This window comes from Hemiscyllium ocellatum, chromosome 22, assembly GCF_020745735.1.
Source record: "Hemiscyllium ocellatum isolate sHemOce1 chromosome 22, sHemOce1.pat.X.cur, whole genome shotgun sequence".
Lineage (NCBI taxonomy): Eukaryota > Metazoa > Chordata > Chondrichthyes > Orectolobiformes > Hemiscylliidae > Hemiscyllium > Hemiscyllium ocellatum.
In genome coordinates this window covers 57646401-57672482 of record NC_083422.1, presented here as the reverse complement: position 1 = coordinate 57672482, position 26082 = coordinate 57646401, and the positions used below count along the sequence as shown (strand labels likewise).

General features: G+C 43.7%; 1 protein-coding gene across 6 annotated transcripts in view; it reads right to left on the bottom strand.

Annotated features, from left to right (window-relative positions):
• Positions 1 to 20986: 20986 nt before the first annotated feature.
• Positions 20987 to 26082, bottom strand: part of lzts2a (leucine zipper, putative tumor suppressor 2a) — a 213285-nt gene continuing 208189 nt past the window's right edge. For all 6 annotated transcript variants that reach the window (XM_060842263.1, XM_060842261.1, XM_060842259.1 and 3 more), the window contains one exon: positions 20987 to 25243. In XM_060842263.1, the coding sequence (XP_060698246.1) occupies positions 24551 to 25243 (693 nt within the window). In that variant the 3' untranslated portion in view covers positions 20987 to 24550. The remainder of the gene's footprint in view (positions 25244 to 26082) is intronic.

Here is a 26082-nt window from a genome sequence, read left to right as displayed (position 1 = left end):
TTGAAGTTGCCCTTCAGATTCATGACTTGTGTCCTCATATTGGAGAGAAAGGGGAATTGGCACCACCTTTGTGTACAGAGACCTGCAGTTCCTGCTGGATGTATGGTGCACAGGACTGGCAGAGTAGACTACAACATCAAATTCTGCCAGTCTGATTGAAAGTTGCTGTCTCAGACATCTGAAGGAACAGCCAGTACTGTAGGAAGAAGGTCAGTGACATTTTCCACTCCTTCAGGATAAATGCTACCATCTTCTTTCTGCTAACTCACACTCTCTCTGTCTCTATCTCTGCTACTTGCACACATCACTGATCAAGTCCCATGTTCTACCACTCTCACTATTGCCTGCAACATCTTTCCTCATTCCCTTCTACCCATTCCCCTCCACCATTAACTCTACGTAAGTTAAATACATATCGATACATGGGAATACCACCATCTGCAAATATCAATCCAAGCCATCTACTATCCAGACTTGGTAATATATTACTGTTCCATCATTGTCCACTGGGTCAGAATTATGGAACAGATCCAAGCTTAACGAATCCTAAAGTTTATTGATATTGGCTTCAAAACATCCAAACGCTAATACTTGTAAAATTCAAACAGATTTGAGCAACAGACAGTGAGTACACCCTCAGTACACATTTAGTGCCCTACCTACCATCTTTAATATAAGTACGCCAAGTTTGAACTTTTTTTAAAATTATATACCCGTGGGATGTGGGCTTCACTGTCAAGCCAGCATTCATTGTCCATTGCTAATTGCCAAGAGTGAACCACATTGATGTGGGTCTGGCCAGAGCAGATAACAATGGCAGATTTCCTTCCTGAAAGGACATTAGTGAAGTGGATGGGTTTTTACAACAAATGACAGCGGTTACCATTAAATTAGTTTTTTATTGACTTAGAATCATAGAATCCCTGCCGTGTGGAAGCAGGCCATTTGGCCCATCAAGTTCACACTGACCCTCTGAAGAGCATTCCATCCAGACCCAGTACCTACCTATCCCTGTAATCCTGCATTTCCCATGGCTAATCCACCTAACCTACACATGTTTGACTGTGGGAGGAAACCGGAGCACCCAGTGGAAACTTCACACAGATAGTCGCCCAAGGCTGGAATTGAACCCAGGTCACTGGCGCTATGAGGCAGCAGCGCTAACCATCATGCCACCCTTAAGTTTCACCATCCACCATAATTCAAACCCATGTCTCAGAATGTTAGTCGGGATTCTAGATTAATAGACCCATTAAAAGCCCTGTGATATTACCACTACACCATCACCTCCCTGAACTAAATAATAAACAGTTAATTTGAAATAATTGTGTCTTTAAAAAATAATTTAATTGTATTCACTGAAATAAAGTAACAGCCGAAGAAATAAGTATGTTTTTCCCTGATGTAATGCAGTCTTTGGAAAAGAAGTGCATCTGCTGTAACTAAGTCTGTGCTATGGGGAACATCAAACAGCATGCCTAAATGCAAATAAAACATGAAGAATGTGCATAAAAATGTGTAGACCCAGAAGATCTATTAAAGGTGAGGCAATGGAGAGCCCTGAGCACTATATTGCTGCTGACAGGAGGAGTGAACAACATGTATTCTCTGTGCACTCTCTTTAATAACACTGTCAGATTTCTGTAACATTTACAAAGATAGATAACAGCCCCTGAACACTTCCAGGAACAGCTGCACCTGCTGCATAAATTCAGTAAAATATATTGAATTCCATTGGGGAATCATTCCCTAAATTATGCAAGGATAGTTTACAAGATAAAATTCAAATTGAAATGAATGGTTCTATAGTCCACTTTTGATTACTACTAACCCTTACAACTCTCTACATTTTCCTCCATTGAGGCCACTCTTATGTATTTTTGTTTGAAAATACAAGCTTTCGGTATGCTGGTCCTTTGTTGGGTAGACTAGCTCCCTGACAAAGGATCAGTGCTCTCAAAGCTTGTATTTTCAAATAAACCTGTTGGACTATTACCTGGTGTCAAGTGACGTCTGACTTTGTCCATTCCAGTCCAAAACCGGCACCTCTACATGATGTATTTTTGTTATGTTATGTGGTCAATTTCTTCCCCTCTCATGTACCTACTTAACTATTTTTTTGCTATGCCTTATCTCATTTAACACGACTTAGCCGAAGGAAAACAGAAAGCCAGCCATGGGATTCTGGGTCTGTGCCAACACCACTTGAGCTGGCGAGCAGAAGTGCAAAAGCAGATGTGAAGCATCTCCTCCTCCAGTTTTCCATCCCTGTGCAGAAACCCTTGGTCTTCCATGGTACATTGGTTACAATGAGAGGCTTGGCACATAGCCCTAGCCCTGCATCTTACTGAATGACATTGTTGAAGAGAGATAATTCAATGTGTCACCATATTGTCTCACGTTTATGTGTCAGCTGTTTCATGATATAAAGATACCAATAACATCTGTCTCCTGTCAAAGTAAATCTGGCAAGAGCTACCCTTACTCATCATTCCCAGGAAAAAAACAAACATGGAACTGTTGGTTTCTCATTGAGGGCTGTGTTCTACATCAATCAACTATGTGTAGCACAACATACAGAGCAACCAAATGTACCATTCATTGCTAGCAGGATGCAGAGTATTGTTGACTATCCAGACAGGGGGAAAGGCAGTGGGTTCTGGGGGAGGTAGGGAAGGACAGAATGAAGGCCAAGTGATGAGAGAACAGACAAAGAGAAGAGGAACAGTTTGCAGATGAGTGAGTAGAGAGGATACCGAGTCACAGAGATAGGAAAACTATGATTATATTAGATTCCCTACAGTATGGAAACAGGCCCTTTGGCCCAATAAGTCCACACTGACCCTCCAAAGAGTAACCCACCCAGGCACATTTCCCCTCCGACGAATGCACCTAGCACTATGGGCAATTTAGCACGGCTAATTCACCTGACCTGCACATCTTTGGACTGTGGGAGGAAGTCCACGCAGACGCAAGGAGAATGTGCAAACCCCACACAGACAATCGTTCAACGCTGGAATTGAACCTTGGGTCCCTGACCCTGTGAGGCAGCAGTGCTAACAACTGAGCCAACACCCTATCTAAGTGGATAGAGTCAGTGGTTCAGGATCCCATTTGGTAACAGAGGAAGGATGGTGAGCAAGGATTCAAAACTGGGCCCAATTTATATCTTGGTCACTTTTTCTGGATTGTTCTCATAATAGAATCAGTACAGTCCGGAAGCCGGCCATTCAGCCCATCAAGTCCACACCAACTTTCCAAAGAGCATCACACCCAGACCCATATCTCTACCTTATCCCTATAACCCTACATTTCCCATGGCTAACCTCTCTAACCTACATATCCTCAGACACTACGGGCAATTTAGCATGGCCAATCCTCCCTAAACTGCACATCTTTGGATTGTGGGAGAATGTGCAAACACCACACAGACAGTTGCCAGAGGGTGGGATCGAACCCGTGTCCCTGGCTATGAGGCAGCAGTGCTAACTACTGAGATACTGTGCTGCTCCTTTGGGTTTGGGGCAGATCCTGTACTCAGTTGTCCTAAAATCAGACCCCTTCAAGGTAATGCCGATGCTATGTCCCACAGTGGGCTTTTACCTTTTTTTCACCCTCCTCCCCAAAGCTACTCACCAGTAAACAGTCCAATCCTCTTTTCCCAATGGCTTGGGCATCCTCCAGGTCCCGTGCAACATGACATTCTCACTCACCCATTCAATGCACACTATCACCCACTATATTTCCATGCACTGCAAATCCAAGGGAGTGACAGATTTTGTGCCTTGTGTTCACCAAGTCCCAGCTACAGGCCAGTTAAACAGGAAAACAAAATAAAATCAATACGATTTGGCGATGCCAGTGTTGGACTGGGGTGTACAAAGTTAAAAATCACACAACACCAGGTTTAATTGGAAGCACGCTAGCTTTCGGACACCACTCCTTCATCAGGTGGTTGTGGAGAATAAAATGGTAAGACACAGAATTTATAGCAGTGCTTCAAAAGCTAGTGCTTCCAAATAAACCTGTTGGACTATAACCTGGTGCTGCGTGATTTAAAACGAAAATCAACACAATGGGCCAAATGCCTGGGGAGAAATTTCTCCATCTGGTGGTGAGCCTGAGGAAATTCTGACACAGAAAGCAATTGAGGCCAAAACATTGAATGTTATCAAGAAGGGTAGAGTTCTTACAGCTAAAGGGTTCAAAGAGTATAGAGTAGAAGGTCAAGACTGAATTGGACGATCGTTCAACGCTGTCCAACGCTTTGTTTCTTCTATGATTCTGTGAAAACCAGCCCATAGGTTACACAGCATAAAGAAAAAAACATGCAGTTACATTGCACCTTTCACAACCTCCAAACACCTCAAAACACTTTACTGCCAATTAATTGTTTGTTACCAATGTCCCTCTTAATTTTCTTTTTATGTGAGAGACCTATTTGCTTAAGTGTGTGGGACCTTTACATTTTTTCACATGACTGTGAAACATCTATGAAAAGGTGAGTGTATGCATGGTCTGTCTGCACATTGACGTCTGGACTGCCACGCCAGTGAGAAGGAACATTGGTGACCATTATTGTAATGTAGGAAAAGTCAGAAGTCAGGTGACGAAGGAGCAGCGCTCTGAAAGCTTGTGATTTCAAATAAATCTGTTGGACTGTAACCTGGTGACAAGTGACTTCTGACCTTGTTCACCCCAGTCCTCCACATAATGTAGGAAACATCTCAACATTATACTGAAGTCACAGCCTAGATTGTGTGTATTAGCCTCTGGAATGGGACCTGAACTCTCAACCTCCTTGCTTGGAGGTGAGAGTGCTTGCTAATGACTGTGGCTGATATGACCTAGATGTTCAGATAAACCAAGTTACCTTTGGGCTATAGCCTAATTTGTGAAGTCACATGATAATAGTTAAGGCCCTCATCAAGGTAATGGGTTTCAAGTCTGGTAATTGTACCTCACTGCTACGTATTGTTCTCAATAACTTGTATTGGAAAAGTCATCTCTATCTGTGACCTCCTAGCAGGAGCCAGAAAGAGATTTAAATGATTTTTCTTTCATACTGAAACGCAGTGCAATTAAAAACCATTTTTAGATATTGTATAGAATTGGCATGTCTTGGGATCAATGTGATATTATAACCCATAAGCCTGAGTGTTTTCACAAAGTTAGCCTAGGCATGTACACTGCACCTGTATTATTCAATAAGATAAATCTTGGCAGAGGCGATGGGAGAAAGTGAGGGCTGCAGATGCTGGAGAGTCAGAGTGGAGAGTGTAGTGCTGGAAAAACACAGCAGGTCAGGCAGCATCCGAGGAGCAGGAGAGTCGACGTTTCGGGTGTAAGCCCTTCATCCGGAATCAACGAAGGGCTTATGCCGGAAACATCGATTCCCCTGCTCCCCGGATGCTGCCTGACCTGCAGAGGCAATGGGAGCGTGTTATTTTGTTTTCACTAATAACATTCACTGGTGGCAGGTGTTTTGACAAAGGCAACAGATGGTAAATTTTTGTGATTGATGCGAGTGCATTAAACTGCAGTGATAATGTTTTATATTGCTGTGTGTTATGGAAAAAAGCATCCTTTGCATCCATCTTGTAGAGTTTTATATATGAACAACAGCTTGTTTTATTTAGCACCGTTAACATTGTAAAGCGTCTCAAATCACTTCACGGGACACCCATCAGTCAGAATCTGACACCAAGCTGCATCAGGAACAATTAGGATTGATGAATAGAAACTGACAAAAAGATGTAACAAAGAAATGATGGACTGAGAGTAACGTGGATCTTGCAGCTGCTGCTGAGATTATAAGCTTATTTCTAGATGTCTTATAGTTATTACATTCCAGTAAGTGTAAGATTGTTATTTTGATGCATTTATAGTAAAAGGCATTGAGCTAAGCACATGAATAAGAAATGTTTGGAGGGATATGGACCAAGCGCAGACAACTGAGATGAGATTAGTTTGGAATTATGCTCAGCATGGACTGATTGGACCGAAGGGTCTGTTTCTGTGCTGTATGACTCGATATAGGTAGCCGAATGTCTTAAAGAGGCAGGGAGAAGTGAAAAGGGTTAGAGAATCCCAGAGTTTATGATTTTGGCCAATTAAAGCGAGACTGTGTTTTCCTCTGTATGTTGTGTTTGTTTCCCAGTAGTAAACTCCACATTACTGCTTAATATACTTGTAAGGATAATGTACAGGGAAATCAGCTGCCATCCAACTTCTACCTCCTTGAGGGGATAGACCAGCTGAATGAACACAGACTGGTGCTACAGCAGCTGAGTTGCTGCCTTAGGGCCTCTGTGAGTTCACCTCCATTCCCTCTAGCCTGTATCCGAAGGAAGTCATTCACTACTTTCCTGAAATGTACTTAGTAGTAGCCAATGTCCAACAAGCAGGAATTAAATACATGATCAGCTAACGTGTTTCTGTGATATTCATTGAGGAATAAACACTGGCCAGGAACAAAAAAATTTCATTTTATACTACAAAGAGCTTGAGTGTTTTTTTTACGCGTGTCATGGGCAACGTTGGCAGAGCCAGCATTTATTACCAGTCCCTAGTTGCCTCTGATCTTCAGCAATCACCAGTGACGGGTTTAATGTCTTATTCAAAAAAGATATCACCTCTGACAGTGGGGCATTCCCTAATTACTGCAGTTCAGTCCCAACCTAGACTCAGACACTGGAAAGGGACGCTGACTCTGAGGTGAGAAGCAGCTGTCTAGATTCGAGTGGTGCTGGAAAAGCACAGCAGGTCAGGCAGCATCCAAGGAGCAGGAAAATCGACATTTTGGGCAAAAGCCGTTCATCAGGAATAATGCTGGGAGCCTCCAGGGATGGGGGTAGGAATGGAGGTGATAGGTCAGAGAGGAGGGTGGGGCGGATAGGTGGGAAGGGAGTTTGGCAAGTAGGACAGGTCATGAGGATGGTGCTGAGCTGGAAGATTGGAACTGGGGTAAGGTGGGGGGAGAGAAAATGAGAGTCAAATGCAGAAAATTGACATTACAAATCACCAATTTTAATGTAAATTTTAAGGGAGGAAAACATCCCAGAAATGCATTTACTGATGAGTATAAATGGTTAGAAAGATGGTAGACAATTCTCGATTTATTGCAGTGACACTTACAACATTACATAATAAGCATTGACAGGCAACGTGTGTGGAAGCTGCTACTGAATAAAAATACTGGGGAAAGCAGAGAACAACGTCATGCTCTAAAGTCTAGGGAAAAGGAAGGTACTTACATTTATATAGCACATTTCACAACCTGGAACATCCAATCAGCCACCTTTGAGGCAGTGTTGCTGTTGAAGTGATGGGCATCGGAATAGAAATGTTATTCCTCCTCCGTTAGTTAACACAATGCAAGTTGTCGGAAGGCAGTATCAGGCACTGAGATGAGTGTACCACAAGGTGGCATTCCCCCACCCTCACTTCACCCCTGTTGTGGGGCTAAACTGCCAGGGGAAGCCACCTCAAACCCCTCCAGGCTCACATATAGTTTGAAAAAACAAGATTGGTTTATAGGGAAATAGGATGACATTTGGGAGTCAGTCCAGGACTCCACCTCCCTCTGTCCACCAATAAAGTTACCAACCTCAGTATGAATCAGATCCCCAGCCACAAAACCCAATGTGGGTAACAATTGGAGATGAAATCTTTCTGGATATATTTATATAGAGATAGTCTGCTCATATTTTCTACACATAGGGCAGTGGGTATATATGGAGATACTCCAAAGGCAGTAAAATAATGGCAAGTCATTTGTTAAGGGTCACGTTGCTCATAGTTTATGTCTTCTGACTTGTTTTAGCTGATGTAAGGAAGCCAGCAGCAGCAATGGGAAGGCAGTGCTGCAGTGGTAAAGTCATGGGACTTGCAATTTACTAAGTCATGGTTCAAATCCCACCACAGCATGTGTAACATCTTAGATTTGCTAAGCAACTGGCCTAATGCTGACCACTCTTAACTATCTGAAAAATCATGAGGTTCATTAATGTCTTTTCAGGAAGGCAATCTACCACTTACTTAGTCTGGCCTATATGGGACTCCTGACCCAGAGCAATGTGAGTGACATTTAACTGCCCTCTGGACAACTAGGGATGGACCAATAGTGGCCTGGCCAGTGATGTGACGAAGAAGTTGTTTAAAATATCCTGATTTGGAGGAACTGGTGTTGGACTGGGGAGGACAAAGTTAAAAATCACACAACACCAGGTTATAGTCCAACAGGTTTATTTAGAAGCACTAGCTTTCCGAGCCCTGCTCCTTCATCAGTAGTTGTGGAGTATAAGATCGTAGGACACAGAATTTATAGCAAAAGTTTACAGTGTGGTGTAACTGAAATTATATATTGAAAAAGACCTGGATCGTTTGTAGGTTGACTTGAGCAGGTTCGTGATCCATAATCCTTTTGGGATCTTTCCTGCTTGCCTGCATTTCTGTAGAACTTGATGTCCGTGTCGATATGTGTGATCTTCTTGGAGACCCCTATCTACTTTGAGCCGGCGGTTAGTGGTGTCGATGGTAGTCATGATTTGGAGATGCTGGTGGTGGACTGGGGTGTACAAAATTAAAAATCACACACAACACCAGGTTATAGTCCAAAAGGTTTATTTGGAAGCACTAGCTTTTGGAATGCTGCTGAACATCTCCATTGCGTGTAATTCCAGTCTCCATCGGAAGGATGGTGTGAAACTTGAAAGGATTCAGAAAAGGTTTATAAGGATGTTGCCAGGGTTGGAGGATTTGAGCTACAGGAAGAGGCTGAACAGGCTGGGGCTGTTTCCCCTGGAGCATCAGAGGCTGAGGGGTGACCTCATAGAGGTTCATAAAACTATGAGGGACATGGATAAGGTAAATAGACAAGGTCTTTTCCCTGGGGTCGGGGAGTCCAGAACTAGAGGGCATAGGTTTAGGATGAGAGGGGAAAGATATAAAAGAGACCTAAGGGTGGTACATGTATGGAATGAGCTGCCAGAGGTAGTGGTGGAGGCTGGTACAATTGTAACATTTAAAAGGCATCTGGATGGGTATATGAATAGGAAGGGTTTGGAGGGATATGGGCCGGGTGCTGGCAGTGAGACTGGATTGGGTTGGGATATCTTGGCTTGGACGAGTTGAACAGAAGGGTCTGTTTCCATGCTGTACATCTCTATGACTCTATGACACTATCATTGATGGAGACAAAGACACTTAGTGTGGGCAGCTGAGACCTTAGGGTGGAGACAGCTGAGAGACAGTACCAAAGGCAGAGCACAGCAAAGCAAAGATCACATGGGGCCAGACAAGGGACCAGTTATGGAGCATCACACAAACTGCAGGGAATGCAGCTCGAGAAAGTAGCAAGGAAGTGAATTAACGTACAGGGTCACATCTTTGTTAAAATTTCTGCCTGTGGCATTTGATGCAAACGCACGACATAATTCCACCACAAACACTTCTGATCATTTGCCCTTGTCAGTAATATTGTCACTAATTATTCGCCACAGACATTTTGTTTCATTAAAAAACAGAATGATCTGTAATCAGGTTTATTTATTAAATGTACGGTGTGAAAAAATAAGTAATCTGGAGATGGATTCTACAGACGTCAGACAGGAAGGAAAAGCAAAGACTGTTCAAAAGTAAACAAAAGAATTACCATAAGTTGTTCCATCTGAATCGAGTCACAAAATCATCATTTAAATATCTCGCTCAACAGTGACCACAGAACCACCAATGGTGCTGCATTGACCCCTTCATTATTTACATCAGCTTCACAGATGTTTTAGTATCTGGAGATACACATGTTTTAGTTCAGTAAACTCCAACATAAGACACACACAGGAATCAATTTTACAATCTTATTGCCTGGAAGAGCTGAAGTATAATAATATTATAAATTATCATTTTTAGAACTGACAAACAGCCATTGGTATAGAATTATTGGGGGATACATACTGTCCTGTAAATCATGGATCAGATTTCCAGTCAGAATACCTCACTTTAAATGTTCAAGGTAGCGTTGTCCTAACTGCTGTTTATTGTAATTCACAATGATTGCTTAAAATCTTGGAAAGGTACTTCTTGTATTCTCTAGAATTTGTTCATGTCTGGTTCAGATCAGGTAGAACAGCTTTCTGTACAGTATTTTTAAAACAAAGAGAATTCTGGCAGCTTTAAATTAATTGCTGTTGTACATGGTTAGCAGAGTCAAAATGGAGGCCAAATCCACCCCCAACTGGATATACTCCAGTATCCCCAGGAGTTATTTACAGAGAAACTCAGGCAGATTGTTACAGGCCACTCTCACATGTTGTCTATATACAGTAGACTATTTTGAAGGTCATTATCAAAGGCCTATTCTTTGGATGGAAGGACTGCTGGTACAAAAGATCAAGGTGGGAAGAAAGGTCTGAAGGATGAACCCTTATCTAATGTAAGAAAATGCCAGTTTTTTAATTAAAATCATCTCCTGTCATTTCTCAACCTGCTAACTTTTCCAGTCACAGAGTTGGCAACTCTCATTGGCTGAAATCCAAGAGGTTTCATAGCAACAACAGCTCCGCCCAGCCAAATATCACCTTTTCACCACCTTCAATATTCTTGTCGCTACAAAAAATGCAAGTGTTCAAAGAACATTTTTAAAAAATAACATCTTATCAATGTCTCTATTGTCTTTCTCCAGGAGGTGGTCAAAGCACTACTCAGGAGATTAATCTTTAATTGCCAGAAATTCCAGACCAATCTAGAGGATTAGTGACTCTCAACAGCCAGCAGCAGGAGGGGAGGGGGTCCTCTTGTGGCACACTGGTAGTATCCTCATCTCTTAGCCAGGAGCCCGAGTTCAATGCTCCATTTGATCCAGAGGGGATGTGATAGCATCGCTGAACAGGTAGATTTACATAACTACACAGCCAGCAGTCCCCTCATCCTCCCTCCATTGCTCATGTTTAATTGAGTTTGGAATTTTAACTCTTTGCTGCATCATCTTGTTACTAGATCCACTGGGTTCCGCAAAGCTGCATTATTTACCACATGACCCAAAGAGTTCCTTTGCAATTTCAACTGATCAAGGTCACTATCTGTAGTTCACTCCTTTCTCAAAAAGGGACAAAGAAAGAACTGAGATAAGAACATTTTTTTTTAAAAACCCTGCTTGGCTTGAACCAGTCAAGGAGAAAGTGAGGTCTGCAGATGCTGGAGATCAGAGCTGAAAATGTGTTGCTGGAAAAGCGCAGCAGGTCAGGCAGCATCCAAGGAACAGGAAATTTGACGTTTCGGGCATAAGCCCTTCTACAGTCAAGACATTTTTTATTCATGAGGACGTCACTGGCTGGGCTAGCATTTATTGTCCAGAGGGCAGTTAATAGTCAACTACTTTGCCGTGGGTCTGGAGTCACATGTAGGCCAGACCAGGTAAGGATGGCAGTTTCCTTCCCTGAAGGACATTAGTGAACCAGATAGTTTTTTTTGACAATCAATAATGATTTAATGAATTGCAGGATTTGAACCCAGGTCCTCAGAACACTGAGTTTCTAGATTAAAAATCTCAAAAATGCAATCACTAAGCCATCACCTCTCCTTAGATTAGGTCTAAGCTTTGAAGCTAGTCCATTTAAGAGTGAGATGAGGAATGCCTTCACCCAGAGGGTGGGGAGCCTGTGGAACTCTCCGCCACAGAAAGCAATTGTGGCCAATAAACATTTTTGAGAGCGATCGATAAAGATAATTCTTAGGGCTGAAGGGATCAAAGGGGAAAACTAGGAAAATGTTACTGAGTTGGATGATCAGTTATGATCGTATTGGTTAGTGGAGCAGGGATGAAGGACTATATAGCCAAATTCTGCTCCCAATTTTCTACAATAATATTGAAACCAGTATAGCAGTCATGCCCCCACCCCACTGCAGCATGCCCACTGTGTTTGTCAATAATTGACAAGACTCGGAACTGCAGTGACACAGATTGTTGACCCTGCTATTACCTTATAAAAAGTGCAGAATTGTTAAGGCTTTTATTTCAGAATTATATATATTAGCAGAAACAGGGAGAGATTGCGGCTGTAATTTGTCATGTTATGCCTGAGTGGTAACCTGCCGAACATCTTTCAAACAACTGCCCAACTTCTGTTCAACGAGCTGAAGATCAGATTGATGCTATTGAGACTGGTGGACCACCTTCACTAAGTCAGCAATTGGACATTACATTGAGAATGGGGCATAGCAAATAGGGGAAGGAGTTGACCATTCAGCTCCTTGATCCTGCTGTCATTCAATAAGGTCTTAAATGGTGAGCTACTTCAATGCCATTATTCCCACATATCCTCATATCCCACAATATTTTCAATGCTGAAAAACCTATTGAATATACTCAACATCTCCGACCAGCTTGAAAGGATATTGGAGCGGGAGGGGGAGGATCCAGTTGTTGTGTTCCACGTTGGGACTAACAACATAGGCAAGGCTAGGGTGGAGGACCTGTTTGGGGATTATCAAGCACTAGGAAGGAAATTGAAGTACAGGTCCTCAAGGGTCAGAATCTCCTGATTACTGCCCGAGCCACGTGCCAATTGGCATAGGGATAAGAAAATTAGATTAGATTAGATTAGATTACAGTGTGGAAACAGGCCCTTCGGCCCAACAAGTCCACACCGACCCGCCGAAGCGCAACCCACCCATACCCCTTACCTAACATTACGGGCAATTTAGCACAACCAATTCACCTGACCTGCACATCAATTAGGGAAGTAAACACGTGGCTGAGGGATTGGTGTGGGAAACAGGGATTCCATTTCATGGGGCATTGGCATCAGTTTTGGAACCGGGGGGATTTGTACTGTTGGGACGGTCTCCACCTGAACTGATCTATAACCAATGTTCTAGTGAAGAGGATAAATAGGGTGGTCAGTAGGACTTTAAACTTCTGAGTTGGGGGGAAGGGAAAGTGAAAGCGACAGGGAGTATGGAGTTAAATGGAAATATAAGCAGGAGGATAGTATGTATGCAGGTGGGTTTAACCTTGAGGCAGATTAGGAATGCAGCAAAAAGGAAGGATAACTCAGGACATCTTATGACTTCCAATATCTCTAATGATAAGAAAGTTAGTATTAAGGGCACTTTACCTGAATGCTCGTAGCATTCATAACAAAATAGGTGAACTAACGACACAGATCATCGTGAATGATTATGATGTGGTAGGCATCACAGAGACACGGTTGCAGGGGGTTCAGGACTGGCAGTTAAACATCCAAGGATTTACAACTTATCGAAAAGACAGGGAGGTGGGCAGAGGGGGCGGGGTGGCCTTGTTAGTTAAGAACAAAATTAAATCTATGGCACTGAATGACATAGCGCAGATGATGTGGAGTCTGTGTGGGATTGAGGAACCACAAAGGCAAAAAAAACCATAATGGGAGTTATGTACAGACCTCCTAACAGTGGTCAGGACCAGGGACGCAACATGTCCTGGGAAATAGAGAAGGCATGTCAGAAAGGCAAGGTCATGGTGATCATGGGAGACTTCAATATGTAGGTGGACTGGGTAAATAATGTTGCCAGTGGATCCAAAGAAAGGGAATTCTTGGACTGCTTACAGGATGGCTTTTTGGAACAGCTCGTCATGGAGCCCACAAGGGAGCAGGCTATTCTGGACCTAGTGCTATGTAATGAACCAGACTTTATAAAAGATCTTAAAGTAAGGGAAAACTTAGGAAACAACGATCATAATATGGTAGAGTTCAGTCTGCAGTATGAAAGAGAGAAGGCAAAATCGGATGTAATGGTGTTACAGTTAAATAAAGGTAATTATGAGGGCATGAGAGAGGAACAGTCGAAAATCGATTGGAAGCAGAGCCTAGCAGGGAAGACAGTAGAGCAAAAATGGCAGGAGTTTGTGGGTATAATTGAGGACACTGTACAGAGGTTCATCCCCAAGAAAAGAAAGATTATCCGGGGAGGGATTAGACAGCCATGGCTGACAAAGGAAGTCAGGAAATGTATCAAAGAAAAAGAGAGATCCTATAAAGTGGCCAAGAGCAGTGGGAAATCAGAAGATTGGGAAGGCTACAAAAACAAACAGAGGATAACAAAGAGAGAAATAAGGAAGGAGAGGATCAAATATGAAGGTAGGCTAGCCAGTAATATTAGAAATAATAGTAAAAGTTTCTTTCAATACATAAGAAACAAACGACAGGCAAAAGTAGACATTAGGCCACTTCAAACTGATGCTGGAAGGCTAGTGATGGGAGATAAGGAAATGGCTGGAGAACTTAATAAGTACTTTGCGTCAGTCTTCACAGTGGAAGACATGAGTAATAGCCCATCAATTAAAGGGAGTCCCGGGGCTGAGTTGAGTATGGTTGCCATTACAAAAGAGAAAGTGCTAGAAAAGCTAAAAGGTCTTAAAATTGACAAATCTCCTGGCCCCGATGGGCTACATCCTAGAGTTCTGAGGGAGGTGGCTGAGGAAATAGCAGAGGTGTTGGTTGAGATCTTTCAAAAGTCACTGGAGTCAGGGAAAGTCCCGGATGATTGGAAGATCGCTGTTGTAACCCCATTGTTCAAGAAAGGATCAAGACAAAAGATGGAAAATTATAGGCCAATTAGTCTAACCTCGGTTGTTGGTAAAATTCTAGAATCCATCGTTAAGGATGAGGTTGCTAAATTCTTGGAAGAGCAGGGTCGGATTAGTACAAGTCAACATGGATTTAGTAAGGGGAGGTCGTGCCTGACAAACCTGTTGGAATTTTTTGAAGAGGTGACAAGTAGGTTAGACCAGGGACACCCAGTGGATGTGGTCTATCTAGACTTCCAAAAGGCCTTTGATAAGGTGCCACATGGGAGGCTGCTGAGTAAGGTGAGGGCCCATGGTGTTCGAGGTGAGCTACTGGCATGGATTGAGGATTGGCTCTCTGAGAGTTGGGATAAAAGGTTCTTTTTCGGAATGGCAGCCGGTGGCAAGCGGTGTCCCACAGGGTTCAGTGTTGGGGCCGCAGCTGTTCACGTTGTATATTAATGATCTGGATGAAGGGACTGGGGGCATTCTAGTGAAGTTTGCCGATGATACGAAGTTAGGTGGACAGGCAGGTAGTACTGAGGAAGTGGGGAGGCTGCAGAAGGATCTAGACAGTTTGGGAGAGTGGTCCAGGAAATGGCTGATGAAATTCAACGTGAGCAAATGTGAGGTCTTTCACTTTGGAAAAAAGAATACAAGCATGGACTACTTTCTAAACAGTGAGAAAATTCATAAAGCCAAAGTACAAAGGGATCTGGGAGTGGTAGTCGAGGATTCTCTAAAGATAAACATGCAGGTTGAATCTCTGATTAAGAAAGCGAATGCAATTTGTCGTTTATCTCAAGAGGGTTGGAATATAAAAGCACCGTTGTGCTCCTGAGACTTTATAAAGCTCTGGTTAGGCCCCATTTGGAGTACTGTGTCCAGTTTTGGTCCCCACACCTCAGGAAGGACATACTGGCACTGGAACGAGTCCAGTGGAGATTCACACGGATGATCCTTGGAATGGTAGGTCTAACATACGAGGAACGGCTGAGGATCCTGGGATTGTATTCATTGGAGTTTAGAAGGTTAAGGGGAGATCTAATATAAACATACAAGATAATACATGGCTTGGAAAGGGTGGATGCTAAGAAATTGTTTCCGTTAGTCGAGGAGACTAGGACCCATGGGCACAGCCTTAGAATTAGAGGGGGTCAATTCAGAACAGAAATGCGGAGACATTTCTTCAGCCAGAGAGTGGTGGGCCTGTGGAATTCATTGCCGCAGAGTGCAGTGGAGGCCGGGACGCTAAATAGCTTCAAGGCAGAGATTGATAGATTCTTGATGTCACAAGGAATTAAGGGCTACGGGGAGAATGCGGGTAAGTGGAGTTGAAATGCCCATCAGCCATGATTAAATGGCGGAGTGGACTCGATGGACTGAATGGCCTTACTTCCACTCCTATGTCTTATGGTCTTATGACAGCCCTCTGGGGATAAGGGATTCCCAGGTTTCACAAGCCTCTGAGTGAAGAAATCTCTCCTCAACTCAATCCTAAATGCCCTTCCTCTGGCACTGTGGTGGTCTTTGGAACTTCACATACCCCTGCCACATGCAACTCCTGCCATACTGGGGGCTGCAGTTGGTAAACGAGGCTGCAGTGGGCAAGTTACTTTTTCTAGAGTAGTAAAGACTTGGATAAACCTGATTTAAAATATTCCAGGACAGCAATAAAGCTGCTGTAGTTAGTCTCGGCACTCAAGCATATTTCAAGCCCCTTCGCCCCCACCAACCCTTCCGTTTTCTCAGTTCCACACTCTGATTGTATTGAAGTGAGTGTGTGGGTATCTGGTGATGGGAAGGATAGGATAGATATCTGCCCTCCTTCAATGATGGGAAGGATGTTCAATGCTCTAACAGCCAGGCTTACTGTCTCAGTGTTCCTAATACAGAACTCTGGTTCGACCCCATTTGGAGCAAATTGGAGGGTTTACAAAAATGATACCAGGAATTCAGGGGTTAAGTTATGAGGAGAGGTTCTACAAATTAGGCCTGTTTTCCCTAGAATTGAGAAGGTTAAGTGATAGTCTGATCAAAGTCTTCAAGACATTAACAGGATAAGACAGAGTAGATAAAGATAACCTATCTCCACTGGCTGGGGATTATAGAACTAGGATAGTCTGAGAATTAGGGCCAGACTGTTCAGGAGAGATGTTCGGAAACACTTCCACACACAAAGGGTAGGAGAGGTTTGGAACGCTTTTCCACAAACAATAGTGGATCAGGAATTAGTTAATTTTAAATCTGAGAGATACAGTTTTGTTTAGATATTAAGGGATATGGGCCAAAGGTAGGGATATGGAGTAAGGCCACAGATCAGCCATGATCTCATTGCATGTTGGAACAGGCTGGAGGGGCTGAGTGGCCGCCTCCTGTTCCCATGTCTCTACTTGATAGTTCTGTGAGGTGCTGGTGTTCTGAACAGTACACACACAGAGGAATTCTCACATAAATCGGTGAGAGGAGGGAAGACATCAAACTTGCTGTGGTAAACACTCCAAATACATCTGGGCCATGTGGGATTGAAAGGTTAGCTCTTTCTAAGGTTGTCAAAATTAAAGTTAGCAACAAAGTCTTAGCTGGAATCTCAGCGTGGTAAGAGCATTGTTTCACATCATTCTCATTTACTATTTCCAATTATGTTCTAACTGACGGGGGCAGGGGGGTGGAGAAGACACGTAAAACAGGCTGCTGACTAGTGTCTTATGTCAGTCAGACAAACGGAAGATCAAAGTTCCTCGTTGTTCTCTACTTTGGGAGACCGCATCAGTGCGTGGAGCAATCCACTGATCGAGATCGGGGCAGGAATGTGAGCAGCTGCAACAAACGTTTCCCTCCTCACTCAGTTCGCCTCGGCCAATCCGCTCTATCTGCTCATTCCAGCAGGGACAGGCCGTGGGAACCAGGCTGGCCCAAACATGTTGGAACAAAGATCCCAAGCATCGTGTTATCATGGGTCCCAGCTGCTTGGCAAAGTTCACCCAAGGTTCAGACAATGGGAGCAAAGAGTTCAAACTGCACCCAGCACAAATCTTATTAATTTAGAATTCATGGAATTTGGGAGTGCCAAGACCATGTCGAGATTTTATAGAGTGACAATTTTGACAACGATACGAGGTTAAACATTCTTCAGAAAGACCCATACTTCTTGTCACGTCCATGTAATCATTCAACAGAATTAAAATTCATAAACTGCACGTCAAAGATCTATAATTGTACCACATGGATTGTAGTCAGCTTGGTCTGGAATTGTCAGATTGTGTGTCTCAAGAAGGGTGCATTTAGCTCAGTTTGATGCACGGCCGGTTTGGGATACAGACAGAGAGATACCAAAACAATTCCCACACCAGCTGAGATTACCATGAAGGACTCTCCTTCTCAAACTCTCCTCTGGTCTGACGGGCGGTGACCCTCAGGTTAAACTCACCATCAGTCGTCCATCTCTCTCTCTCTCTCTGAGTGAGCAGTCCTATGGTCCGTTAGAACTATGGCGACTTTACCTTTTACATGTCAAAAAATAATGGCAGGAGTCATAGGTTGGTGTCACCGGTCGGAGAATTAGAGGGAATGTTGGCAGCAACACATCCTTTTCCCTGTTGGTGCAGCCTGCAGTTAAGACCATAAGACAGAGGAGTGGAAGTAAGGCCATTCGGCCCATCGAGTCCACTCCGCCATTCAATCATGGCTGATGGGCATTTCAACTCCACTTACCCGCATTCTCCCCGTAGCCCTTAATTCTTTTTTTTTAGATTAGATTACTTACAGTGTGGAGACAGGCCCTTCGGCCCAACAAGTCCACACCGACCCGCCGAAGCACAACCCACCCATACCCCTACATTACCCATTACCTAACACTAAGGGCAATTTAGCATGGCCAATTCACCTGACCCGCACATCTTTGGACTGTGGGAGGAAACCGGAGCACCCGGAGGAAACCCACGCAGACACGGGGAGAATGTGCAAACTCCACACAGTCAGTCGCCTGAGTTGGGAATTGAACCCAGGTCTCAGGCGCTGTGAGGCAGCAGTGCTAACCACTGCGCCACCGTGCCGCCCACAAACCTTGAGACATCAAGAATTTATCAATCTCTGCCTTGAAGACATTTAGCATCCCGGTCTCCACTGCACTCTGCGGCAATGAATTCCACAGGCCCACCACTCTCTGGCTGAAGAAATGTCACCGCATTTCTGTTCTGAATTGACCCCCTCTAATTTTAAGGCTGTGTCCACGGGTCCTAGTCTCCTCGCCTAACGGAAAAAAATTCCTAGCGTCCACCCTTTCCAAGCCATGTATCATCTTGAAAGTTTCTATTACGTCTCCCCTCAATCTTCTAAACTCCAATGAATACAATCCCAGGATTCTCAGCCGTTCCTCGTATGTTAGACCTTCCATTCCAGGGATCATCCGTGTGAATCTCCGCTGGACACGTTCCAGTGCCAGTATGTCCTTCCTGAGGTGTGGGGACCAAAACTGGACACAGTACTCCAAATGGGGCCTAACCAGAGCTTTATAAAATCTCAGTAGTTACAAGGATATGCTGTATCTCACTGACCAAGATTCTCTCCTATCCATACTACCTGGGTGATAGAAGATTTTGCAGGTCATCAGCACACTCCCCTAGACCGTAGAACACTGGGGGAGGGCCATGGAAGCTAGTGATTGTGGTTTAGAGATTGGGGTATTACACCCCCACCCCCTCACTGCACGGAGAGACCTTCCTGTGGGATCAGTCAACCAGAACTTCAGCGTATCTTCCATTGGAAATTGACCTAAATAAAGCTGGGCTACACTGCAAGTGGAGACTGAAATCAGCGGATCACACCTTGCATAGGAGATTACAAATCTGAAATTTATGGAAATCACAAACAATTTGAAAATAAATAAAAATCTTACAACTTACTCCATCGCCCAAACCTTTTGCCAAGCCCCAACTCCAAGGGCCCTGCTGAGTCACTTCTAATATATATTTGCTGCTGTTTTAAAAAATGAGACAACAACACCTTGCATTTATATAGCACTTTGTTATGAAGTTGAAGGTGTTTACTGTACCTTTAAGAGAGAGTGAAGGCTGTTTTGGCAGTGAGAGTTTGCAGGCAACTGTCATGTGACTGACTAGCAGTCTCAGAGTGTACTGGAAAATTGAAAAATGTAACATTTGGCTGTAAACTAGATACCTCAGTCGTTTTGACCACCATTTGACTCAATCAGTTTAAATTATGCCCCAGGATAATAAAACCCAATCAAATTTGAATTTTACAGTTTTGACATCGACCCAATGAGACGATCTGATGTTTTGGGTATACTGTAGCATTTTGAGAGTTAGCCAGAGAGAGAGAGCAACAAACTGCCATCTCGAGGGAGAGACTGCTAATCAAAACGCTCTCGATCAAAGGTACCTTCTTCATATGAAACAGCTTTGCAACAAAAGATGATCCAGACGCTGATGATGATAGCTGCGGTCTGGTTTTGAAAATTAATTTGAGGTAGTTTTAAGTGGGGCTTTTATTTTATAAGGAAATTGTAATAGAGTTTGAGGTAGACAATCTTTAAGAGAAAGGAGGCTTAGACTTGTAAATAATTGTTGATAAATGTTCACTTTTAGAGTTAAAGAATAAAATTGATATTTTTCTTTAGATAGTGGAATTTGGTGATTCTCTGTCACTCATACTTTAACAGATTACGAGGCGAGGTGAGCTGTTCTGTGAGATTGGTTTAATTAGCAGAAGGTCCACCGCTGTGTCATAACAACTTTGAATGTTGTAAATTTCCCAAAACCCTTCACTGGAATATAACCAGATAAGATGCAAATTTGAGTCACGTGGAGACATTAGGAAGAGGTAAGCAATAGATTTTATGGAGCACCTCTTAACTCTACTTGGAATTCCAAAACTTTGGGTCCAAGCAGCTGTGGACCTGGTAGCCAACGCTGAGTGGAAGGAAACCAGGAATGCCCAAGGCCAGGAATGGATGCGTGCAGACAGATTTGGGATAATCAGGATGGGGTGGGGGTGCAGATTACAGAGATGGGGAACAGAAGAAAATTTGAAATCAAAGTCAATGCTCAGCCGCTATGTCTGAGTGGGTTGGAGAGACACTTTCCAAAAAAAGCACCTTCAGTCACCAAATGGCCACAGTCATAGAATGCGACAAAAGAAATCATTGGCTTATCCTGAGAAGCAGTTATATCTCAGTAGTATGGACAGAGCTGATATATTGCACGTGCCAAAATATAAATGGCCTACCATGGCCATTAATGATGACATCTGGTTAAAATGTGAACTAGGGGAAAGCTTAATTCGGTATTGTGCAAAAATCGAGCATTTTCTCAGATAATGCAACTTGAGAAATCTGATCATAAGAAACTAAGCAGGAGCGCATCTTCCCAATCCCAGGAGCCAAGGAAATGAAACAAGTAAAGAAACGGCAACAAGACTGCGTTCCAGAACAAAACCTAATGTAGGGCAGTCTTTATTGATCACAAATTAAAATATTGGAGAAGGTAAAGGTGGAGCATGAACAGGTTTAATCCAATCCACGGGTCGAGCCCTTGGCATCTTGTCTGTATTGTGATGGTAGAGAGAAAACCAAGAATACCCCAATCTTTACTGGGGAGCGACAGGGTCTGCGTCTATCACAGCCAATGAATCGAGCTGAAAACAGCAATGGCCAGAAGCAAAAGAGCAACTCCTGCTAGCGGTTGCCCTTTTCAGTTCATGGAATCATGGAGGTCGACAGCCTGGAAACAGGCCCTTCGGCCCAACCTATCCATGTCGCCCAGTTTTCACCATTAGTCTGGTCCCATTTGTCTGTGTTTGATCCATATCCCTCCATACCTATCCCATCCACGTAGCTGTCCAAATGTTTCTTAAAGGACAAAATTGTATTTGCCTCCACCACTACCTCTGGTAGCCCATCCCCGAGACTCTCCAGCCTCTGTGTGAAAACATTGTCCCTTTGGACCCTTTTGTATCTCTCCGCTCTCACCATAAACCTATGCTTCTAGTCTTAGACTCCCCCTCCACCCTGGGGGAAAGTTGTTGGATATCTACCTTATCTATGCCTCTTATCATTGTATAAACCTCTATCAGATTACCCCTCAGCCTCCTATGGTCTACGGAAAAATGTCCCAGCCCATCCAGCCTCTCCTTATAACTCAAACAAACAAGGGGTGTTGAGGATATGGAACAGTGTCTGATTTCTTACACTGGTAAGGAATGGCCATCTCTCAGCTCACCACAGATACAGCCACCCTTCCAACTGGAGAACCTCCTTCCCTGCTCCATCGAGACAATCTTGAGGCGGGTAATCACGTCTTAACCATTGGAGTAACCAATAACAGTGACAGTGATCAGGTGCTGAACTAATGGGTTTCAGACCTTCTGAGATTTACTATGGGTAGTTAACATCACTCCATCTCTCTCGACACAGCAACAGGGTTATGGAGTCCTCCTTGCTTGCAGTGCAGAGGCCCCAAGATACCCGGTGGGGATATGTGGCTGGCTGTTTTGAAATACTTTCATCATCATTTTCATCTGGTTAAAATTTCTTATCAGACTGAATGCATATCACTTAATTAAGTGAAAGTGAGGATGGCAGATACTGGAGATTAGAGTGAAGAGGGTGGTGCTGGAAAAGCACAGCAGGTCAGGCAGCATCCGAGAAGCAGGAAAATCGAAATTTCTGGCAAAAGCCCTTCATCAGTCCTTCGAAACATTGATTCTCCTGTTCCTCAGATGTTGCCTGACCTGCTGTGCTTTTCCAGCACCACCCTCTCAACTCTATTACTTAATTAAGCAAAGTCATTGAGATAGGGAGGAACACAATTATAGCAAATACCTTTTCTCAAACTTTCTACAAAATGATAAACATCATAAACAGATCATTTACAGTTATGTTGTTGCAGTGAAGAAAATGATCAGCTCTGGCAGATTTTGTTCCACTTGAAGCTCTCTGCCTCTCCTCAGTATCTTTCTCAGCGCTGAGTTTGATGTTTTTTTTTAAAAACTGCAGTTTGATCTCCCTGCTTTCCCTTGTCCAAAGCAGCCAGGACCCCAGTTTTGTTGGCCAGCCAGTGACTCGATAGGTATTCCCAGATCAAGGAGAATGAGAAGGGTTGGCACCCACACAGGCGCAGCGTACTGGGGGCACCCGCTGCATGGGGTCACTGGCGGGGGAGGTGGAAAGGAGAGAGATGGAATCTTTTCCAGCCAACTAGGTCCCAAGATTACAGGCAAAAGAACCTGCAGATGCTAGAATGTCAGGAGACAGGCAGGAGGCTGGAAGAACACAGAAAGCCAGGCAGCACCAGGAGGTGGAGAAGTCGATGTTTTGGGTGGAACCCTTCTTCAGGTCCCAGGATTAGCTGAAAGCCTGTGGGAATAGGAGAGTGAGCACATTGCCAAGCAGCTCAGCATTTCTTAGACATTCTAATGCTTAGTGAGCACCTGCCTGAAGGAAATATGTGTCCACTGCTGTCCCTGTGCAGTACTGAGTACTTGCTCTGTACACACACATAGTGACTACAGGACAAGAGGTGGTGGGTATTCCTGAAGAAGGGGCCTGCCTGAAACGTCAATTTTCCTGTTCCTCGGATGCTGCCTGACCTGGTGTGCTTTTCCAGTGCCACACTCTATCGACTCTTAATTCTCCAGCAGCTGCAGTCCTCACCATCAACTAATTGCTGGAATTCCCACTGGACTGCCCTGGCCTGGGTCCCTTCTCCTGACATCAATGGCAATGCTCAAAGACTGGGAACGATTAATCTCATCCCTATCCTTCTCCAAAACAACCAGCTCAGAAATAATGTGATGAGGAGTCCTATAAGACTTGAAGCGTTAATTCTGTTTCAGTCAGAGAGGAACTGGTCTGGGTGGTTTAGTCTTCAGAGGGTCAGTGAGGACTTGTTGGGCTGAAGGGCCTGTTTCCACACCGTAGAGAATCTAATCTGTTTCTCTCTCTGTCCACAGGTGCTGCCAGACCTGCTGAGTTTCTCCAGTGGTCCCCCATGTGTGTTTCACATTTCCAGCCTCCACAGTGTTTTGCTCTTATTACAAAAACTTAGCATGGACACATCCACGTCCAATTTCAGAAACCACATGTCGCCCATGGGATCCCATTTCCAAACCTCACCTTTGCGTCATTGTTCTGCGTGAATTTGGAACATTCCATGTCAGCATAATGGGTAGGCAATGTGTTATTGAAATGTGATTAAAATGTATAACCAACATTACAAACAAATAGCCCAAGACAATGTGGTTAATGGTGGGCACCTTCAAATATACAAATGGCACAACATTCAGGCTCATTTCTACTTGAACAAGAAAGGAAATCAATTTCATCATTTCATGCCATTTTGTAATTCATTTTACCTTTCCAGGAGGATATTTAGGTTTTTATTTTATGTATTTTCATGTCTATAAGATTTGTCACAGTTAATCTTTGTCATTATTGCTTTTCTTCCTTAGTGATGAAAGGCTTTTTCAGCCATTAGTCTTGTGATGGTGAATGAGTGACCAGGAGGAAGATTTGCCAATTGTTCTAAGAACGAGAAAAGCAGACTGACTCAAAGACAACACCAACATCCCCGTACTAGGAAACTGTAAACATAGTTGCTTGGCAGTGCTAGGGGCTGCTAACAGGGCCACCATTTCGACAACATTGGGCTGTTAACAGTATAAACAGTAGTTACACGTGAATACTGACTGCTTTATTTCATTTTATTTCCTCCCTCAACTCATATGGCATGACATAGGACAGCATGTAATAGAAAAAGGAAGACAATAAGCTACCTCCAGGAAAGCAAAGGATTGAGGTGCCCAAACGCACCTGCAGGGAGAATGTATCAGGTTATCGAAAGCCGTTAAATGTCCTTTTATTGTGAACATCTGAATAAACTTGAACAGGTTAAAGACTTAAAATGATTGTCCATTCTGTCGGTATTAAACTTATCCAACACAAGATTTGGCATGGGTGCTTTTGTTCGTCACTAAAGTCTCTTTAAGTTAGATTTCTGTCGCAGTGATTTCCTCAAATCGAATCTCTTTGTTTTGAACTTCAATCCCACCTATTTCCCTGGACTCCAGTTCCAAAGTGAGTTGCCTCATTTCTCTTTCCAGCTCTCGATTCCTCCTGTACATTTGAATATAGTTGTGTTGCAGTTGCTTCTGGTACCGAATCACCTTCTCTTTCTCGCCTTGCCAGGTGCGCCGCTCCACCTCGAAGTTCTCCAGCTGGTTCTCACACCTCTTGCGCTCGTACATGAGCTCAGCCCTCAGTTTCTCCACCTGCTGCCTCAGGGTCTGATGGCTGTCCGTGTTTTGCCGCTGCACCTTGGCTTCGTCACTCTCGTAGACCAGGGCAGGGTCTTCTTGCTCCTGGTTCATGTGTCTCGTGTGGCCCAGGGCTTCCCTCAGGCCCACTGTCTCCTCCTCCAGTTTTCCCACCTTCTCCCTCAGAAACTCGGCCTCGTTCTTCTTCCGTTGCAGCTCATTCTCACAGACCTCCAGCTCCAGGGTCTTTGTGTGGACAGAATCCCGGAACTCGTGAATCTCATCCTCATGATCTTGGAGTTCAGCTCGTATCTCCCGGAGTTGAGCCTTCAAGGAGATGATTTCATTGCCCTTCAGAGAGAGCTCAGCTTGTGAGTCCTTCAGCTGCTGCTTCAGCAGAGAAATCTCTCCAGACTTCTGGCAAACCTAAAGGGAGGAAAGCAATGAACAGAAATAAGATGTTTGTTCAGCAAAGGTCTCCTGTCAATCCACTGCACTTAGTTCCAAATCGTTCTCATCTTATTTATTCTTCAAATGTGGAAATGAGAGTAAAGAGCTCAGGTCTAGGGTTCTGGGAAAAGGGGAATAAAACAATAAAGTCAAACATAGTTTCCAGTACACTGTAGAAAGAGTAAGAGCTACAGAATAAGGATTAGATTAGTGTCAGAGAATTGAAGGATAAAAGGAACATATAACTGCAAATATTGCTGGAGAAACTCAGCAAGTCTTGGCAACATCTGTGGAGAGAGAAACAGAGTTAACGTCTCAGGTCTAGTAACCCGACTTCAGATTAGACCTGAAATGTTAACCTGTTTCTCTCTCCCAGACCTGCTGAGTTTCTCCAGCACTCCTCTGCCTGTGTTTGTTTCAGATCTCCAGCATCTGCAGGTTCTTCATTTTATTGTAGGATACAGGGATGTGGAACAGTTGTGGGTAGAGAGGAAGAGGGAAGGTGAACAACGAGAGAGAGAGAGAGAGAGAGAGAACTAATTATAAATAAAGGGAGATTAATTAAACACCTGACATGAGGGAGACACATGAGAAGACTGTGAATCTTGAAAGGGTTCAGAAAAGATTGACAAGGAAGTTGCCAGGGTTGGAGAATTTGAGCTACAGGGAGAGGCTGAATAGACTGAGGCTGTTTTCCCTGGAGCGTTGGAGGCTGAGGGGTGACCTTAACGATTTTTAAGAAGATTTGTAGCTCAGGTTGATGATAAATATGTAAGTTAGCTCACTGAGCTGGAAAGTTTGTTTTCAGATGTTTC